The 14,288-nt window shown below is 50.4% G+C and overlaps 1 protein-coding gene across 5 annotated transcripts in view; it reads right to left on the bottom strand.

The window, feature by feature from the left end:
• Window positions 1-7,941, bottom strand: part of TRAF3IP1 (TRAF3 interacting protein 1) — a 68,439-nt gene extending 60,498 nt beyond the window's left edge. For 3 of the 5 annotated variants that reach the window (XR_004288655.1, XR_004288656.1, XM_032355354.1), the window contains exons 1-5: window positions 7,666-7,941; window positions 4,292-4,360; window positions 3,757-3,918; window positions 1,794-1,937; window positions 1,254-1,688 (exon numbers count right to left, since the gene is read on the bottom strand). Coding sequence is in view for 3 of the 5 variants with exons in the window: in XM_032355354.1 (XP_032211245.1) it covers window positions 1,254-1,688; window positions 1,794-1,937; window positions 3,757-3,918; window positions 4,292-4,360; window positions 7,666-7,788 (933 nt within the window). In the remaining 2 variants the exon portion in view is untranslated. The remainder of the gene's footprint in view (window positions 1-1,253; window positions 1,689-1,793; window positions 1,938-3,756; window positions 3,919-4,291; window positions 4,361-7,665) is intronic. The other 2 variants (XM_032355356.1, XM_032355357.1) reach the window with 2 other exon arrangements.
• Window positions 7,942-14,288: the final 6,347 nt, after the last annotated feature.

The raw sequence follows: 14,288 nt of genomic DNA, 5'->3' as shown, positions 1-14,288 counted from the left end.
AGCTTCCGCAGCTGGTATGCTGCCTGCTTCCACAAGGGCCGTCGGATCATTCCGACAGGGGTCAAGGGGGTTGGGGCAGCACCTCCCAGGAAACTCTGGGACAGCGGGACCCATGGGATGCCCACACCAGGCCAAATCTCTTGGACACGCCCCCATAAAACAGGGGGAAATCTGGAAACAGGGGAAGGAGTGAACAAGAGAAACTGCCAGCCACCAGGAAACACAGCCACAGCTCATTATGGGGCGGGGGGAGGGGGCAACTTTCCAACAGAGGATTCTCGTCAGGCAAAAGCTTCAGACTCTCCATCAAGAAATATTCTCAAAGGGAAGTACAGGGCACCCACAAGCCCCAGCTCAGAGCCACAGTCAAGTCTCTGACCAACACGTCCTGATGAAAGGCCTAGAAGAGACTAGGCCGCAGACCTTGTGCCCGGTGAAGACTGAAAAGCAAGGGATGACCGTCAAGCTCAACGATGGTTCTGAAACTTCCTGCTGGAAGCACCAGGCTCTGCGCAGCCCAGCCTGCTGTCCCCTTAGGGTGAGGGGCACCGCACCACCAGCTGGACACCTGGTCCTTTACCGCAGGAGTCATGAGTGCTGCACAGGCCCCACCCCTCCCCACGCTTCTGACCCTGAATCTGTCCAGACCTCCACTCCCTCCTTCCTGGCAGCTGGAGACCAAGAGAGTTTCACAACCCTCCAGAGACACTCTGTAACACACTGTCCCCATGAGAACAGCCATGTGCAGGGCCAGCCCCTAACGGAGACCTGAACCACCTATAGTGAACCCAAAAGTAACTTGCACATTTAGAAAACATGGCAACTGAACAAAATTTCTGGCCAACCACAAATTTACCTGAAAATTTAATTAAGCAAAAATTACAGTAATCGGAAGTCTTGTATGTATCTGCTGACACCCACAAGACCTAGAGAGGCGCCCTGAGGCTCCGTACATTCAGCCACGCCCAGGAGCACATACACAACCGAGGCAGCTTGGAAGGACTGCTCCTGTAGCTACTGGGTGGGCCCCCCATCTTCAAAAAGCACCCAGATGCACACATGCAGCCAGAGGCTCAGAACCCCTGCAAAACTGGTGTCCGTTTGGGTTTCTACTGGGAATGCCCGAGTGGCATCACTTTACCGTAGCGCTGGAGAGAAGCAGAGTCCCCATCGCACTGTGACAAAGATGGGAAACACCTTTGAGAATAATACAAACTCTTCTTAAAGACAGAGGTTTTCAAGCAGGACTTTACCTTTTTCTCAGGTTTGTCATGCTCTCTGCTCTTCTCCCTGTCAGGGTCCCTGGAGTGCTCCCCATCCTTCAGCTTCCGCCTGTCCCTGTCCCTGTCCCTGTCCCGGGCCTTGTCTCGCTCACGCTCTCTCTCCCGGTCTTTCCACCTCTCTTTCTCCTTTCCTCCCTCGTTCCTCCTCTCTCTCTCATGGTCCAGGTCTTTGTCGCGGTCTCTGTTGCCTCGGTCTCTGTCCTGCTTGGTCCGGTTTCTGGCTCGTTCTCTCTCCCCATCGCGGTGCTTGTCTCGTTCAGGATCTTTATGTCTCTCACGGTCGTTCTCCCTCGTCTTCTCCTTCTCTTTGTCCTTCTCTCTTGCTTTGCTCTCTTCCTTCACTTCTTCTTGCTGTTTCCGATCTCTGCTTGTACTCCTCTCATTAATTTCAGAGTTCCTTTTATCCTGAAAAGAAGGTCAAACAACAATATCACTTTTTTTTTTTTAAATGTCTTTACCTGAACTCTAGAAAGACTCATTATTTTCAAATATGTGCAACCTGCAACTCACCTCTTTATCTTTATGAACTCTGGGCTCTTCTTCTTGTGCATTCTTATTGTCCAATTCCTGAGATTTTGACATCAGTGAGGACCTTCCCTTCAGATCCCCCTTCTCTCCAGCTAACACTCTCTTCACCGCCTCGTCGCTGGAGAGCTTGTGGTCCGAATGGGAGGAAATGGAACACAAGGTGAAAATGAGATCAGCACAAGAGACCAAAGCAAGTGTCCACATTCGTGGACAGTTCACTAAACACGTTAACCACGTGGACGTGAAAGTCAAAGGATAAGCTACTAGAAGGAAATGCTGTTATCAGTCACCAAGTATACCACTCCGGACATGACCAGCAGAGTCGACTCAAGCTAAGCAAATCCCACTTCAATCCCCCTGAACTGGCTCAATTGTAGACATGCGTGTCATTGAAGGACAACACGGCTACCGCGCGTGACTCCACAGATGCCACATGGTTCCCGCAGGATCGCAAAGGCCCAGCACTGAAAGGGTCTCCCAGAATGATCTGACTCAAGCTCGACTGAACCCCAAAACCCTCCCATGGCCTCCCTGACTCCACACAGAAGCTTCCAACACCTCCGGGCAGGCATCCCTCTCACTGACATGCTCACTTGCTCCCCAAGGATACACGGAGCGACCATCACACCGGGCACCAGATGTCATGCTGAGGACACACTGGGTTTCGGAGGAGAGGACAGATGCGGCAGCTAAACACCAGTGTGCCTACCCAGTCGCGGAGAGACGAAAGGCCAGGGCTCCGGGAAACAACCTATCTACAACCAGAGCCAGATGAAGAAACGAAGGGCATGACCAAGGCCAAGGACCTCAGCATCCAGGCGCAGGTGTAGGAGCTGAGAGAGGAGGGGAGGGGTAGCAGCAACTCGAGGACCCTTGTGAGCCAGGTCACAGAGCTGGCTGTGCCCACAGACAGGCAACAGGAAGCTGGCAAAGGATTAAGCAGGGAATGTGGGAGTCAAAAGTGTTTTGAAAAAGAAGTAACAGGAAGGATGCAGGGGTGGGGACTGGGGACGAAGCCAGGGCATGGGAGAAATCAGCTGTGTGCCTCCGAACCTGAGATCTGGATGGAGATCAGGGTAGGACGCACTGGAGGCCTCCTTGATACCACAAGCTCCCATCCCCATCCTCACCCCCACCCCTGCCATGGCAGGCTGAAACCCACCCTCTTGCCTATTTTGGAAACATGGAAGGTTAGCCCCAGCCCACAACCCATCAGGTACACGAAGGGCCGGATTAGCTCTGCCCTCCGACTTAGATCCCACAAAAAAGAAAGGCCCTGGAAATGCCCAGCTGGTATCGCCAAGCCGAGATGCCCTCTGGCATCCCTAGTAAGCATGGCCTGGGCTGGATCTAAGCAGAGAGGCCAAGTCTCCAACCCACAATGAGGATCTCAGGAAGTAGCGAATCACTCCCTATGTAGTGACACCGGCTTTCTCTGAAGGCAGCGCAGCTCCGCTGTTAGTAGCCAGAAGGAAGAGGATCGGAAAAACAGAGGGCAGAGAGGAGAGAGAAGACAGGAAGGAAGGAATGGAAGGAAAGAAGCAGACACAAAAGGCTGCAAAGGCAGACAGAGTACAGGGCCATGCCATAAGCTCCGAGGAAGCAGCCCAGCAAGTTATCCAGCCCCCAGCCCCTGCCCTGGAAGGAGGCTCTAAAGGAGAAAGCCAGCAGGTCTTGGCCGCTGGGCACGCCACCCCCACCAAGAGCCAGTGTCCACGAAGTTCCCTCATTCATACTTAACACCTGAAGAACCTGGTATGGCAGACCTTTGTTTCACTGTATAGTTCTGACTCAGTCCTTCTGGAACTCTGAGGCCAAAGCACTGCGCTTGGCAGACACCACCCAGGGCTCCCTCTTCAGACACTGCCCCCCACCCTGCGGGTGCCTGTCACCCCGCCTTGTCTCTCAGGACTGCTGCATCTGTGTTCTGGCCCCTCCGTGTTACCTTGCTGAGACAGCATCTGCCAATTCTCTGCAGCAGCTCGTTTGTTCTTTCAGGCTCGTGCCCAGCCACGATCCGTGCTGGCTTTGCTGACAGTGGCTCTCCCGAAACCATCACCACCACGTCTATGGCCTTCTGAAGGAAGCTAATTTTTGCATCTTTATCCTGAAAGATTTCCATTTAAAATACAAATGAAAAACTCATCCAAGAAAGTCTCCATCATCTTCAGTTTGCTTAACAGGCACACTTACTATTTAAAGTAGGTCAGATGTGGAAATATTCACTCTTTGTAACAAAAGAAAAACAAACAAAGCATTTAGTTTGAAGTGGGAGGCTAGCAGGGACCTTTAAAACACTAGTTCCCTTTCTCAGTGGATAAAATTAGCAGGATATGCAGCTGGAAAGAATAAGAAAGTGAAATGAGAAAGAGTACAGCACAATTCATTAATTAATCAACCTTGTATTTCAACACCCATCAGCATATAAACGATACACATCCACTGTAAGGACGAGGGGTGCCCCCCGCCCCCCGGCCTACCTTAACATTATCGGACTTCATCTCAGCGTCTGTGTAGAGGCCCTTCATGAAACCGGTCATCCTAATCACCTTCAAAAGATCAAGGCCGTGGTCAGCACCTATCACAGCAGCCTCTGTGTCAGCCTCAGCCCCGGAACCGCACACCGTCAGAGCTGCCGGAGTCTGTCCATATCCAGGATTTAACTCCCTCCCACATAACTCAGCCAGCTTTTAAGTGTCTACTGTCCGGGAGACCTTACACAGGCGGAACCCAGCCTGGAAGTGTGGACAGGTAAACACTGCAACAGACCTGCAGAATGCTGAGGAAGCACAGGATCAGTCCCTGGTCCGAATATAGGAGGGGCCAGGGTGTCAGGGGAAGTTTCCTAGAAGACGCTGGATCTACACTGAGCCCACGGGCTAGTGGCAGGCAGGGGTGTTTAGGACCCATGTGCCAGGCTAAACAATCCCTACAAAAGGTCCTGGACCCAGAAGGTCCTGTTCAAGAGAGCAGAACAAGTTCAGGGCAGGAGGAGTCTGAGGCCAGAGTCTGGCAGGGCCAGTGTCAGGCCGGGCCTGATCCAGATGGCTGTCAAAGCCACCAAGAATATGGACTCTCACCTAGGACTCCGAGGAGGCCCTGAAAGTTCAGAGGCAGGGGAACAGTATCTTACGAGGGTCACTCAGGCCCAAGGGTGAGAATGGACTTTGGAAAAGAACAGGAATCTCTCAGCCTGGGTTTTGAGCCTGGACGGAAAGGTCTTTCTTCTCACTCACTTTACTACAACAGGGGGATGCTCTGTGCAATTGTCACTTTTGGTTTCTCCCTTCCTGTCCCTCCCCTCGGTCAACCTGTAGCTCCCCATTACCCTGAACCAGCTTTAGGGGTGGTGATTTTCCCTGTTCCTCCCCACGCCCACAGATAGCCAAGCTCCTCGTTCTCTCAGACCAGGGCTTTTCAAAATGCAAGCAGTCCCTATAAAGTCAACAAAATGAGTAGCAACAAGCTTTTTTTTTCTTTTCTTTTCTTTTTCCAAAAAATAAACCAGAAAGGCAAGTGCCAGCTGCCCTGTATGCAGGAAGGATGAATATACCTACATGTGTGTGTTGTGGGTGGAATTAAAGCACATGTATTCATGCAAGTCATGTTCGTTGGAAAATGGACAGTCCCATGCTAACATGAGGCAATTTCTCCAAGACCAAGCACGCCTCACTAGTAAGCTGGCTCTCACTCTCATCAACTACCTAAGAGCCATGCTATCATTTCTCCTGAGAAGATATATTCCTGACGGAATATTAAGAGTATCCTACACTTCATACTCCTAGAGCCTTTTCATTTTGTCTCTTCTGAGGTTTTCCTATATTGCTGGCAAGCAAAGGGACCAGAAACATTAAACTTACAAGATCAATGCTTTGATTTATGAAAGAAACAGTTTAGCTATGGCTAAATTACTAATGTGGTGACTTGTGAAAACAACACTCAGAGTTAAGATTTTCAGGATGCTCTTTACCTCTTACATGAAAATGCTTTCCAATATGTTGATCATTCTAAAATTCTTAACAAGCAGGTGACAATTAATGTATTTACCTTTCCACAAGCAGAGAAATTCATTTCAGCATTAGATTAGGAAAAAACCATGAAAGAAAAGCAGACCACTTGTTCTTAACTGCCTCCACACAACCTGGCTGCTGGTTCACCAAGTCAGTTCCTGCTTGAAAGTCCCTCCCCCTTCCTCATTTCGAGGCACTCTGACATTCCAGGAGACCAGTGCCACACCAAGACCCACAGGAGGAGGCCTATCCCCACGGCCTGCCTCCCAGCTCTCCACTTCAGTGGGGAGATAGGACTAACAGAAGATAAAAGCGTGAGGGTATGGTAAGTGCTGCAGTCACTGCTAACTCACTTCTTCCCTTCTGGGTTCAAGGGCACTACCTGCCTACTTCGAAAGTAATGCAGCACACAGCTGTGTCCCTTCCCCAAACACCGTCTAGTGACAGGTGGAAGTGTTGCCCCAGCTACAAGAGGCTAGGCAAGACAGCACTGGGATGTGTGTGGGATTCCAGAGAGTTCTAAGCACAGTTAGGGCTTTCAACACAGAGGTACACCTTATAAACTAAGTTGAGGCAGCAAATGATAAAGCAAAGCTTGTGGAGAATAAAATACCCAACCTGTTAGCAAGAGTAAGAAATGAAGTCTGAGGACCAATATGCAGAACCCTTGGAAATCTGCAAGTTCAGCCTAATTCCTAACTCCCAGAGACCAGAGACCACGCCCAAGTCCCTGAGTTCAATGCTCTTCTTAAGTGCACCATGGAGATGAGTTACCAGGAGCCTACACAGCCTCCTTCAACAAAGAATGTGTGCTGTGCACCTTCTGTGTACCTTACCCAGTTCAGCTAATCCAGGATATGGCAACAAATAAGTACAGTCTCCATCAGCCAGTAATTCACCTTCCACTGGGGAAACGTTACAGACGACCAATCTCAGCGGAGGTGAAGCTGTGCCCTTCATCAGCCAACATCAACCTGCTCTCGTACAGTTTTCCCCTGTGGGTCCCACTACAACCACGTTCAGCAAGTTTATCCACAGGTATTTATTAAGCATCCAAAACGTGATCACCATGGACGGAAGTGTGCAGAAAAACTGTGGATATGAGGATAAAAAATAAATCACTTAATTCCCCAATGATTTTTGATCACCTTTCATGAGCGAGGCACTGAAGGGGGGAAAAGAACCCCAGAAACGCCTCTGCCAGGCAGGATGTTAGAAGAGTGCTAACAGGTACAAGGGTAGTCTGGAAAGAAAGAATGCTCAAGGAGCCAGAAGAGCCGGCCCAGGAGAAGGGATGAGAAGGGGAGAGATGAGGGCAAAGAACTCAGTACAGAGGCACCGCAGAACTGGGCCTACTGGATGTTCCTCTAGCAGGGCCTGCGCTAGGCTATAGGAGGTCCAACTTTGACGTCAGCCCTGATTCTGGCCCCGGCCGGGTCTGCACCCCGCAACTGGGCCCTGACCTCCACCTGGGCCCCAACTCCCGGCTTGGAACCCAGCCCGCACCCCACACTTAGGCCCTGACCCCCCGCCCTGACCCCCCACCCGGGCTCGCCCTGCCCCAGGACGTCTACTTGACCCCCCACCCCCGCCCCGCCCGCTCCTGGGCCCTGACCCGCAGCTGGGGGCCCACTCCGGCCCGCACTTGGGTCCTGAATTCCGGCCCTGACCCCCACCCCGGGGTCCCGACCCTCAGTCCGCACCCCGGCCACCGGCCCGCAACTGGGCCTCGAACCCTACCCGGGTCCCGACCTGCACTCCGGCCCCCCGCCCGCGTCTGGGTCCCGACCCCCACTCGGGACGCTGACTCCCGGCCTGCGCCCGGCCCCCGGCCCGGCACCCACCTCCGTGATGATGTCGTGCAGGTAGCGGAACGGGGGCTTGCTCAGCAGCTTCTCCGTCAGCGGCGGCCTCCGGATCACCTTCCCCAGGGCCTCCTGCGTCCGCTTCACCACCGCGGAGTTCATGGCGGCGCCGCCCGCGCCCGCGCTCCCGCCGGCCAGCCGAGCCTAAGCCGCGCTCCCCGGCCGCCGCCGGCCCCGCCGCCGCCGCCCGCTCTGGCCTCGACGTGCCGCTCGGGCTCCCATCCCACAGTGCACCGGAGTCGGCAGCGGCGCATGCGCAGAGCGCCGGGCCCGCCCCCGTCGCCAGGGCGTCGCGACCTTAGCAACGGACGCGCCGCGGCTCCCCGCCCCTCCCCTGCCGGCTGCACGCTGCGAGAGGTTCGTACCCAAGGTCCTGCCAGCGCCTGGCAACCGGGACCAAGCCACGCCCTTATTCATCTACCAGGTGTCGCTGATTCCGGGCACCTGTCTTCCACCCGCCGGGCACAGGCTCGCCGCGGAATTCCTTCTGGTGATTTGGAGGCTTTATGACCTGTTTCTCGTTCTTTTTTTATAAAAAGGTGCCGATTGCCCCTGCATCTTCAAATCTTTTTTTATTGACAAATAATTGAGAAAGGAGACATTATCTTCAAGTGTACGACATAATTATTTGATCTTTGTGAATTTAGCAAAATGACCACAATGAGTCTAGTTAACATCCACCACCATAGTTACAAAAAGTTTTTATTGTAATGAGAACTTTTAAGATGTATCTTAGTACCTTTCAAATATGTGACACAATATTGTTAACTACAGTCATCTTGCAACACCTTATATCTCCATTACTGACTTTATAACTGAAAATTTACACTTTTTGACCCCTTTCATCCATTTCGTTCTTGTAATGGTATCTTTATAACTTATTAACATTTATTTTTACCGTTTTCAATGCTTTTCATTCTTTGCATAGACTCAGATTTCCATGTAGTATCATGTTCCTCTTGTCTGAAGAACTTCCTTTACTAATTTCTTTTCGCAAAGGTCAGCTGGCGATGAGCTCTATCGCTTTCCTTTGTCTGAAAGTGTTTATCACACCTTCACATTTGAAAGATTGTTTCACAGCATTTGCAAGCCTAGGTTAACATTTTTTCTCTTTCACTGCTTTACAGATTTTACTCCACTGGCTTCTGGCTTACATAGTTTCTGAAGAGAAGTCTTCTCTAGTCCTTTGTTCTGTGTATACCTGGCTGCCTTCAAGATTTGCCTTTTATCCTTGGTTTTTATAAATTTGCCCGTGACGTATCTAGATGTGGGAGTTTTTAAACTTAAAATTTATATTTGAGGGAAGCCTGGGTGGCTCAGTTGGTTAAGTGACTGCCTTCGGCTCAGGTTATGATCCCAGCGTCCTGGGATCAAGTCCCACATCGGGTTCCTGGCTGGGCGGGGAGCCTGCTTCTCCCTCTGCCTCTGCCTGCCACTCTGTCTGCCTGTGCTCACGGTCTCTGACAAATAAATAAAATCTTAAAAAAAATTATATTTGATTATTATTTATATGCAATAAGCTCCACCTATTTTCTATTTTAAGTACACTGATAGATGCATTTATGCTCCTGCACCACAACCAAGGTATATAACAGTGCATGTTCCCTAAGTATTTCCTCCTGCTCATTTGCAATCTACTCCTCCCCCACCCCAGCCCCAGGCAACCACTGATTCACTTTCTGTCACTATAATTTTATCTTTTCCAGAGTTTCATATAAATGAAATCATACACACTACATAGTCTTTTGTGTTTCTTTCTCCTATAAAGACTTTGAAATTCATCCACGTTGCTACATACAGTAATATGTCATTCCTTTTTGTTGCAAGTAGTGTTTCATAATATAATTTGTTTATCCATTCACCAGTTTATCGATACTTGGATTGCTTTGGAGTTTTGATTATTTGATTATTTAGCGCTGCTAAGAATATTCACATACAAGTCTTTGTGCAAACATAGTTTTCCTTTTGTTGCAGAATTGCAGGGTTTTTGTCTTGGGGGGTTGAAGAGTGAATCTTGAGGACACAAAAAAAGGTGAAGTGAAGTGAAAGTTTATTAAGTTAAGTTAAGAACAGAAAGGAAAAGTTCTCTAGAGTGGGAAGCATCCCAAGTGGGTTGCCACGGAAGGTTTTAATGGTCGGTCTTTCACTGAAAACTGACCAGGGAACTGAAATCTTCTTAACGTCTCTACCACTGATAGCACCAAGTTTACCTCTCCTTTGAAGTTTGGTGGCTTTTAATTGTCAGTCTGTAACTGTCATAAAAATACCTCATCCCCAGGGACACCTGAGTGGCTCAGTCGGTTAAGCGCCTGCCTTTGACTCAGGTCATGATCCCGGTGTCCTGGGATTGAGCCACACATTTGGGGGGGGGGGTCTTCTGCTCATCAGGGGGTCCACTTTTTCCTCTGCCTCCCCCTCCCTGTTCCTGCTTGCTCTCCCTCTCTCTCTCTCTCAAATGAATAAATCAAATCTTTTTTAAAAAATCTCATCTCTGACATTTAAGACAAAAGGGGTGGTCTGGTTATGTTCTCTTATCTCTGGTTTCTTACCCCTCAGCATTTTTCCACATCTGGGATTTCTGTGAGCCTGGTCATGGAACCCCCCACCTCTCTCTCCCTACCTAGCCCTGCCTGTCCCTTACTCACTTTCTCTTGGATAAATACCCAGGACTGGCATTTCTGGGTGGTATGTTAAGATTATGTTCAACTTTACAAGATGCTACCAGGTTTTCAAATTCAAGTCATCTTTCATTCCCATCAGCAATGTCTGTGATTTCCAGTTGTTTTGTATTCCTGCCAAGACCCGATAGGTCAGTCTTTTTCCTTTTTTAGGTCAGTCTTTTTAACTTCAGTCATTCTCGGCATAGTGTAGTATCTTATTATGGTTTTAATTTGCATTCCTCTAGTGATTTGTGATTTTGAATTCTTTTTCATGTACTAGTTGGATATTCATACGTGATCGGTGAAGAGAGCTCATGAAGAAGTGTCCCAGCATTAATGAATCACTTCTGTGAGCCGTGGAAAGTAATGAAAGGAAACGTAGAGAGTCCAGAGGCCAGCAGGAGGAGCTCTCACTCCCAGCGCTGGTTATCAATCGCAGGTCCAACAGGAACAGAAGGACCTTGCGCATGGTTTTAAAAGATTCTACCATCCCAGCCACAGGAAGAAAGCTTTCCCCCTCACCAGGCACCAGCCTGGTCAATGACAGACTGTTACGGTTCAGCCCATGGGAAGTCACTTGCAGCTCTCAGTTGCCTTCCACAGACTTTTTGTTTGTAAGCGCCCTTCCAACCCCCTCTTTCCTCTATCAAAGAGAATTTCTCTCTTTTGTTCTGGGGACTTACCTATGGTTCTGCTGTGACGTGCTTGTTCCTGAATTCTCTGCTATTCCAGAACCAACCCATTTTTGCTGGTAGAATAACTGACAGTTTTATTTTTAAGGTTAACAGTGCAGAGGACTGGCTAGGAGCAGGGGACTTCATGGAGAACCAGGTTCCTTCTAGTGGCATCCATCCATGCTGTCCTCTGCTGTCCACTGCTCCAGGAAATATCACTGTGGCTAGCTGCATCCTGGACCGCATGAGTTTGGTCACCTGGACAGAGGCCAGGCGAGCCACCAGAGCTCATCTCCCTCCAGCAGCGCTGATCTGGATTCTGTCCATAATTCACCACGCAGGCAGGCTGCCTGTCTTAAGACTTTACTGAGGAGTTAGGAGCCACCTAAGGGAATAACAACCCAGGAGGGAAGAAATTTGGCAACACTCACTGGATAGAGCTATTCTGTGCTCCGTGGGAAAAAAGCACCCAGCAAATTGCACTCTCAGACATGTTCCCTCCTGGGTGGCCCTGAGTTACCAGTCCTATTCCCCAGCTTCCAGGTTGATCTGCTTAGCCAAAGCACCTCCATCCTCTGACCCCTCCCTTGTCAAATCTTCCTGACCTTCTAGAAACCCCACCATCTACATATGTATCTTCCCAACTACCCCCTCTCTTTCAGCACAGGGTGATCCATTCCTGACTCATCCCAAGGCAGGGGCAGGACAGTTCAATCCCTTGGAACAGTCCAGGGTCATGGGGGACACTGTGACTCAGGGTCCTTCCGGGGCTCCCAGATCTTCATGGTTCTCCTGATTGTCTACATATTTATCTTTATCACACACACACACACACACACACACACACACACACACGTCCTGCTTCCCAAGAACAAATGTTCTCAAGCAGTTCATCAGACTCCAAGAAGAAGAACAAAACGGTTTCCCAAATGTTTCATCATTTCTGAACATCTTTGTCCACCCTGAAAGTAATATTTCGTATTCACATGGAAAACCGTGTTAGCCTTCTTTCTTCCCTTTCCCTGACCCTGCCGCTGCCCCGCCCCCCACCCCTGGCTTCCCTGGAAATCTTCTAAATAGGGGAGATGGGCCTTAGCGAGACTGTGTCCTTCTTCAGGCCTGGGCCCTTGGTCCATGAGGGCTGGCACGGAGCTCTAAAGTGATTAAGCCTTTAGACAAAGTGGCACCAGCTTGCTGCCCTCTGGGTGTTAGGGAGAGAAGCGGCAGGATGTCATTCTCACAGGATGGCCAGGCAGAGCCCTTCGGGGGCTGCACCAGATACACAGGATGATGTGGTGTGTGAGAGCTGAAACATCCCGGCCCAGACGTCATCCCTGATCTGCTCACCATGGCTGAGACTTCTGTGAGGAGCACCACCTCTGAGCTCTGAACAGTGTCTATATCGGCCTGAGTAAGGGTGGTGGAGGATCTCAGAGAGGTCACCAACCCTAGTCTCTGACCTCAAGTGCTCTGCCTTCCCAGCAGACACTGGGTACAGTGTCTGTACCTCCTTCCTCCAAAATTCATGCTAGACAGAAGCCTCCTCTGGGCCTGGGGCCCTGGGACAGCTGTGACCTGTAATGGCTTATTTGTGAGCAGTCAGTCCCCTGGAGTGGTGGGGATAGGGACTATGCCACACCACCACGGGGAAGCCTGATTCTGGTTTCTCCCACAGTGTGTGGGAAACAGCAGAGCCATCTAGGCCGAGGAGGCCCTGTGAAGGCCTGTAGGCACAGGGCTTTCTTCTGTCTTTGAGGCTGAGGGCCATGATAGAGGGTCTCTCAGAGGATCTGAGACACTGAAGCAGCATCACCAGACCCCAGTGAGAGCCTGTCTGAGGAAAGCAGACCACAGAGTGGGTATGGCAGCCTTTGGGGACATGCCCCAGCCACATAAAGTGTCCTCCTGAGGCTTCCACATTGCCCAGGCAGGTCCACGCCCTCCGCACAGGGACTGACTGGGGCAGGAGCGCAGGGCCCTGGGGAAGCAGGGCCAACAAGACCCAGCTAAGGATTCCCAACTCTGAGAGAGAGAGGTGGAACCACCTCAGGAAAGAGGGGAGCAGGAGGGGGCCCAGAGGCCAGTGGGGAGTCTCTAGTTCCGGGGCTGGTGGGCGTGGGGCCTCTGAAGCTGAATTACCTAGAGCGCCTCAGGGTCATGTAAGGATTAGCAGAAAAGAAAACATAAAAAAGAGTCACTTGTGAAAACACACAAGTGATTACATAACTATAGAAAATCACAGTAGAGATGTGTTTGAGACATAAAGAGCTGGTAGGAGATGTACTTGAAATAAGCAATTTCCAAATGAATGAAAGAGATGACAGTGGCCATGACTCACCCCAGGAGAGGGAGCTCCACAAAGCAAGGGGCTTCCAGACCCTGCCTCTCCTGCCCTAAGAGGCAAACATTCCCAGAAACAAAGGCCTCCCTGGGGGCGGGGGTTGGGGTGAAGAGCCCGGGATGTGGGTCAGCCTGTGGGAAGGACTGGGCAAAAAGGAGAAGTGGCCCAGACCCTGGACACAGTCTCATCAGCCCTGGGTCCAAGACTTAACTCCCTGGCAGGCTCAGAAAGGAAAGCATCAGTTTGCATGGCCGGTCAAGTGCCTTGCTGTGTGCTGCACACACACACACACACACACACACACACACACACACACTCACACACACACACACACACACACACACACAAACACCTCCCCCCCTCCCCAGGTGGAAGGTGACAGGCATCATGGTGTGAAGCATGAGGGGTCAGGTGGTGTGGAAGGCCTTGTTCCCTCCTCTCCCAGTGAGTCTGGAGAAAAAGAAGACATGACCTTCCTCCTAAGCTTGCTAAGATCATTCCTGCCTCAGGACCTTTGCACTTGCTGGTCCCTTTAACTGAATAAGTGGAACACTCATCACCCAGATCTTCATATCTGCATCCTTGCCATTAGTTGGGTCTCAGCTTACATGTGATCTCTCAGAAATGTGAAAAATAGACTCCATCTGAATTCTGCAGCCTAAGGCTGTCATCTTACCTTATTTCCTTTAAAGTACTTACCATTCTGTGAAAGCAATTTTTTTATTCATATCTGCCCTTTCGTTTTCTGTCTCTTTCCCCCACCATGATCACCCCTGGAAAGGGAATGCAATGAGCAGAGGGGCCTGGTTTATTTGCTCACCCCTGAATCCCCTGTACCTTCAACATTGTTGGCGCTGCTATTACTGACTGTTGAATAGACTATGTTCTTATTAAAACGGCTCTTCCCCAACGGCTGTTAATAATATG

The sequence above is a fragment of the Mustela erminea genome, chromosome 8 (genome assembly GCF_009829155.1).
Source record: "Mustela erminea isolate mMusErm1 chromosome 8, mMusErm1.Pri, whole genome shotgun sequence".
NCBI classification, from domain to species: Eukaryota; Metazoa; Chordata; class Mammalia; order Carnivora; family Mustelidae; genus Mustela; species Mustela erminea.
This window is presented reverse-complemented; position numbering and strand designations above follow the sequence as displayed.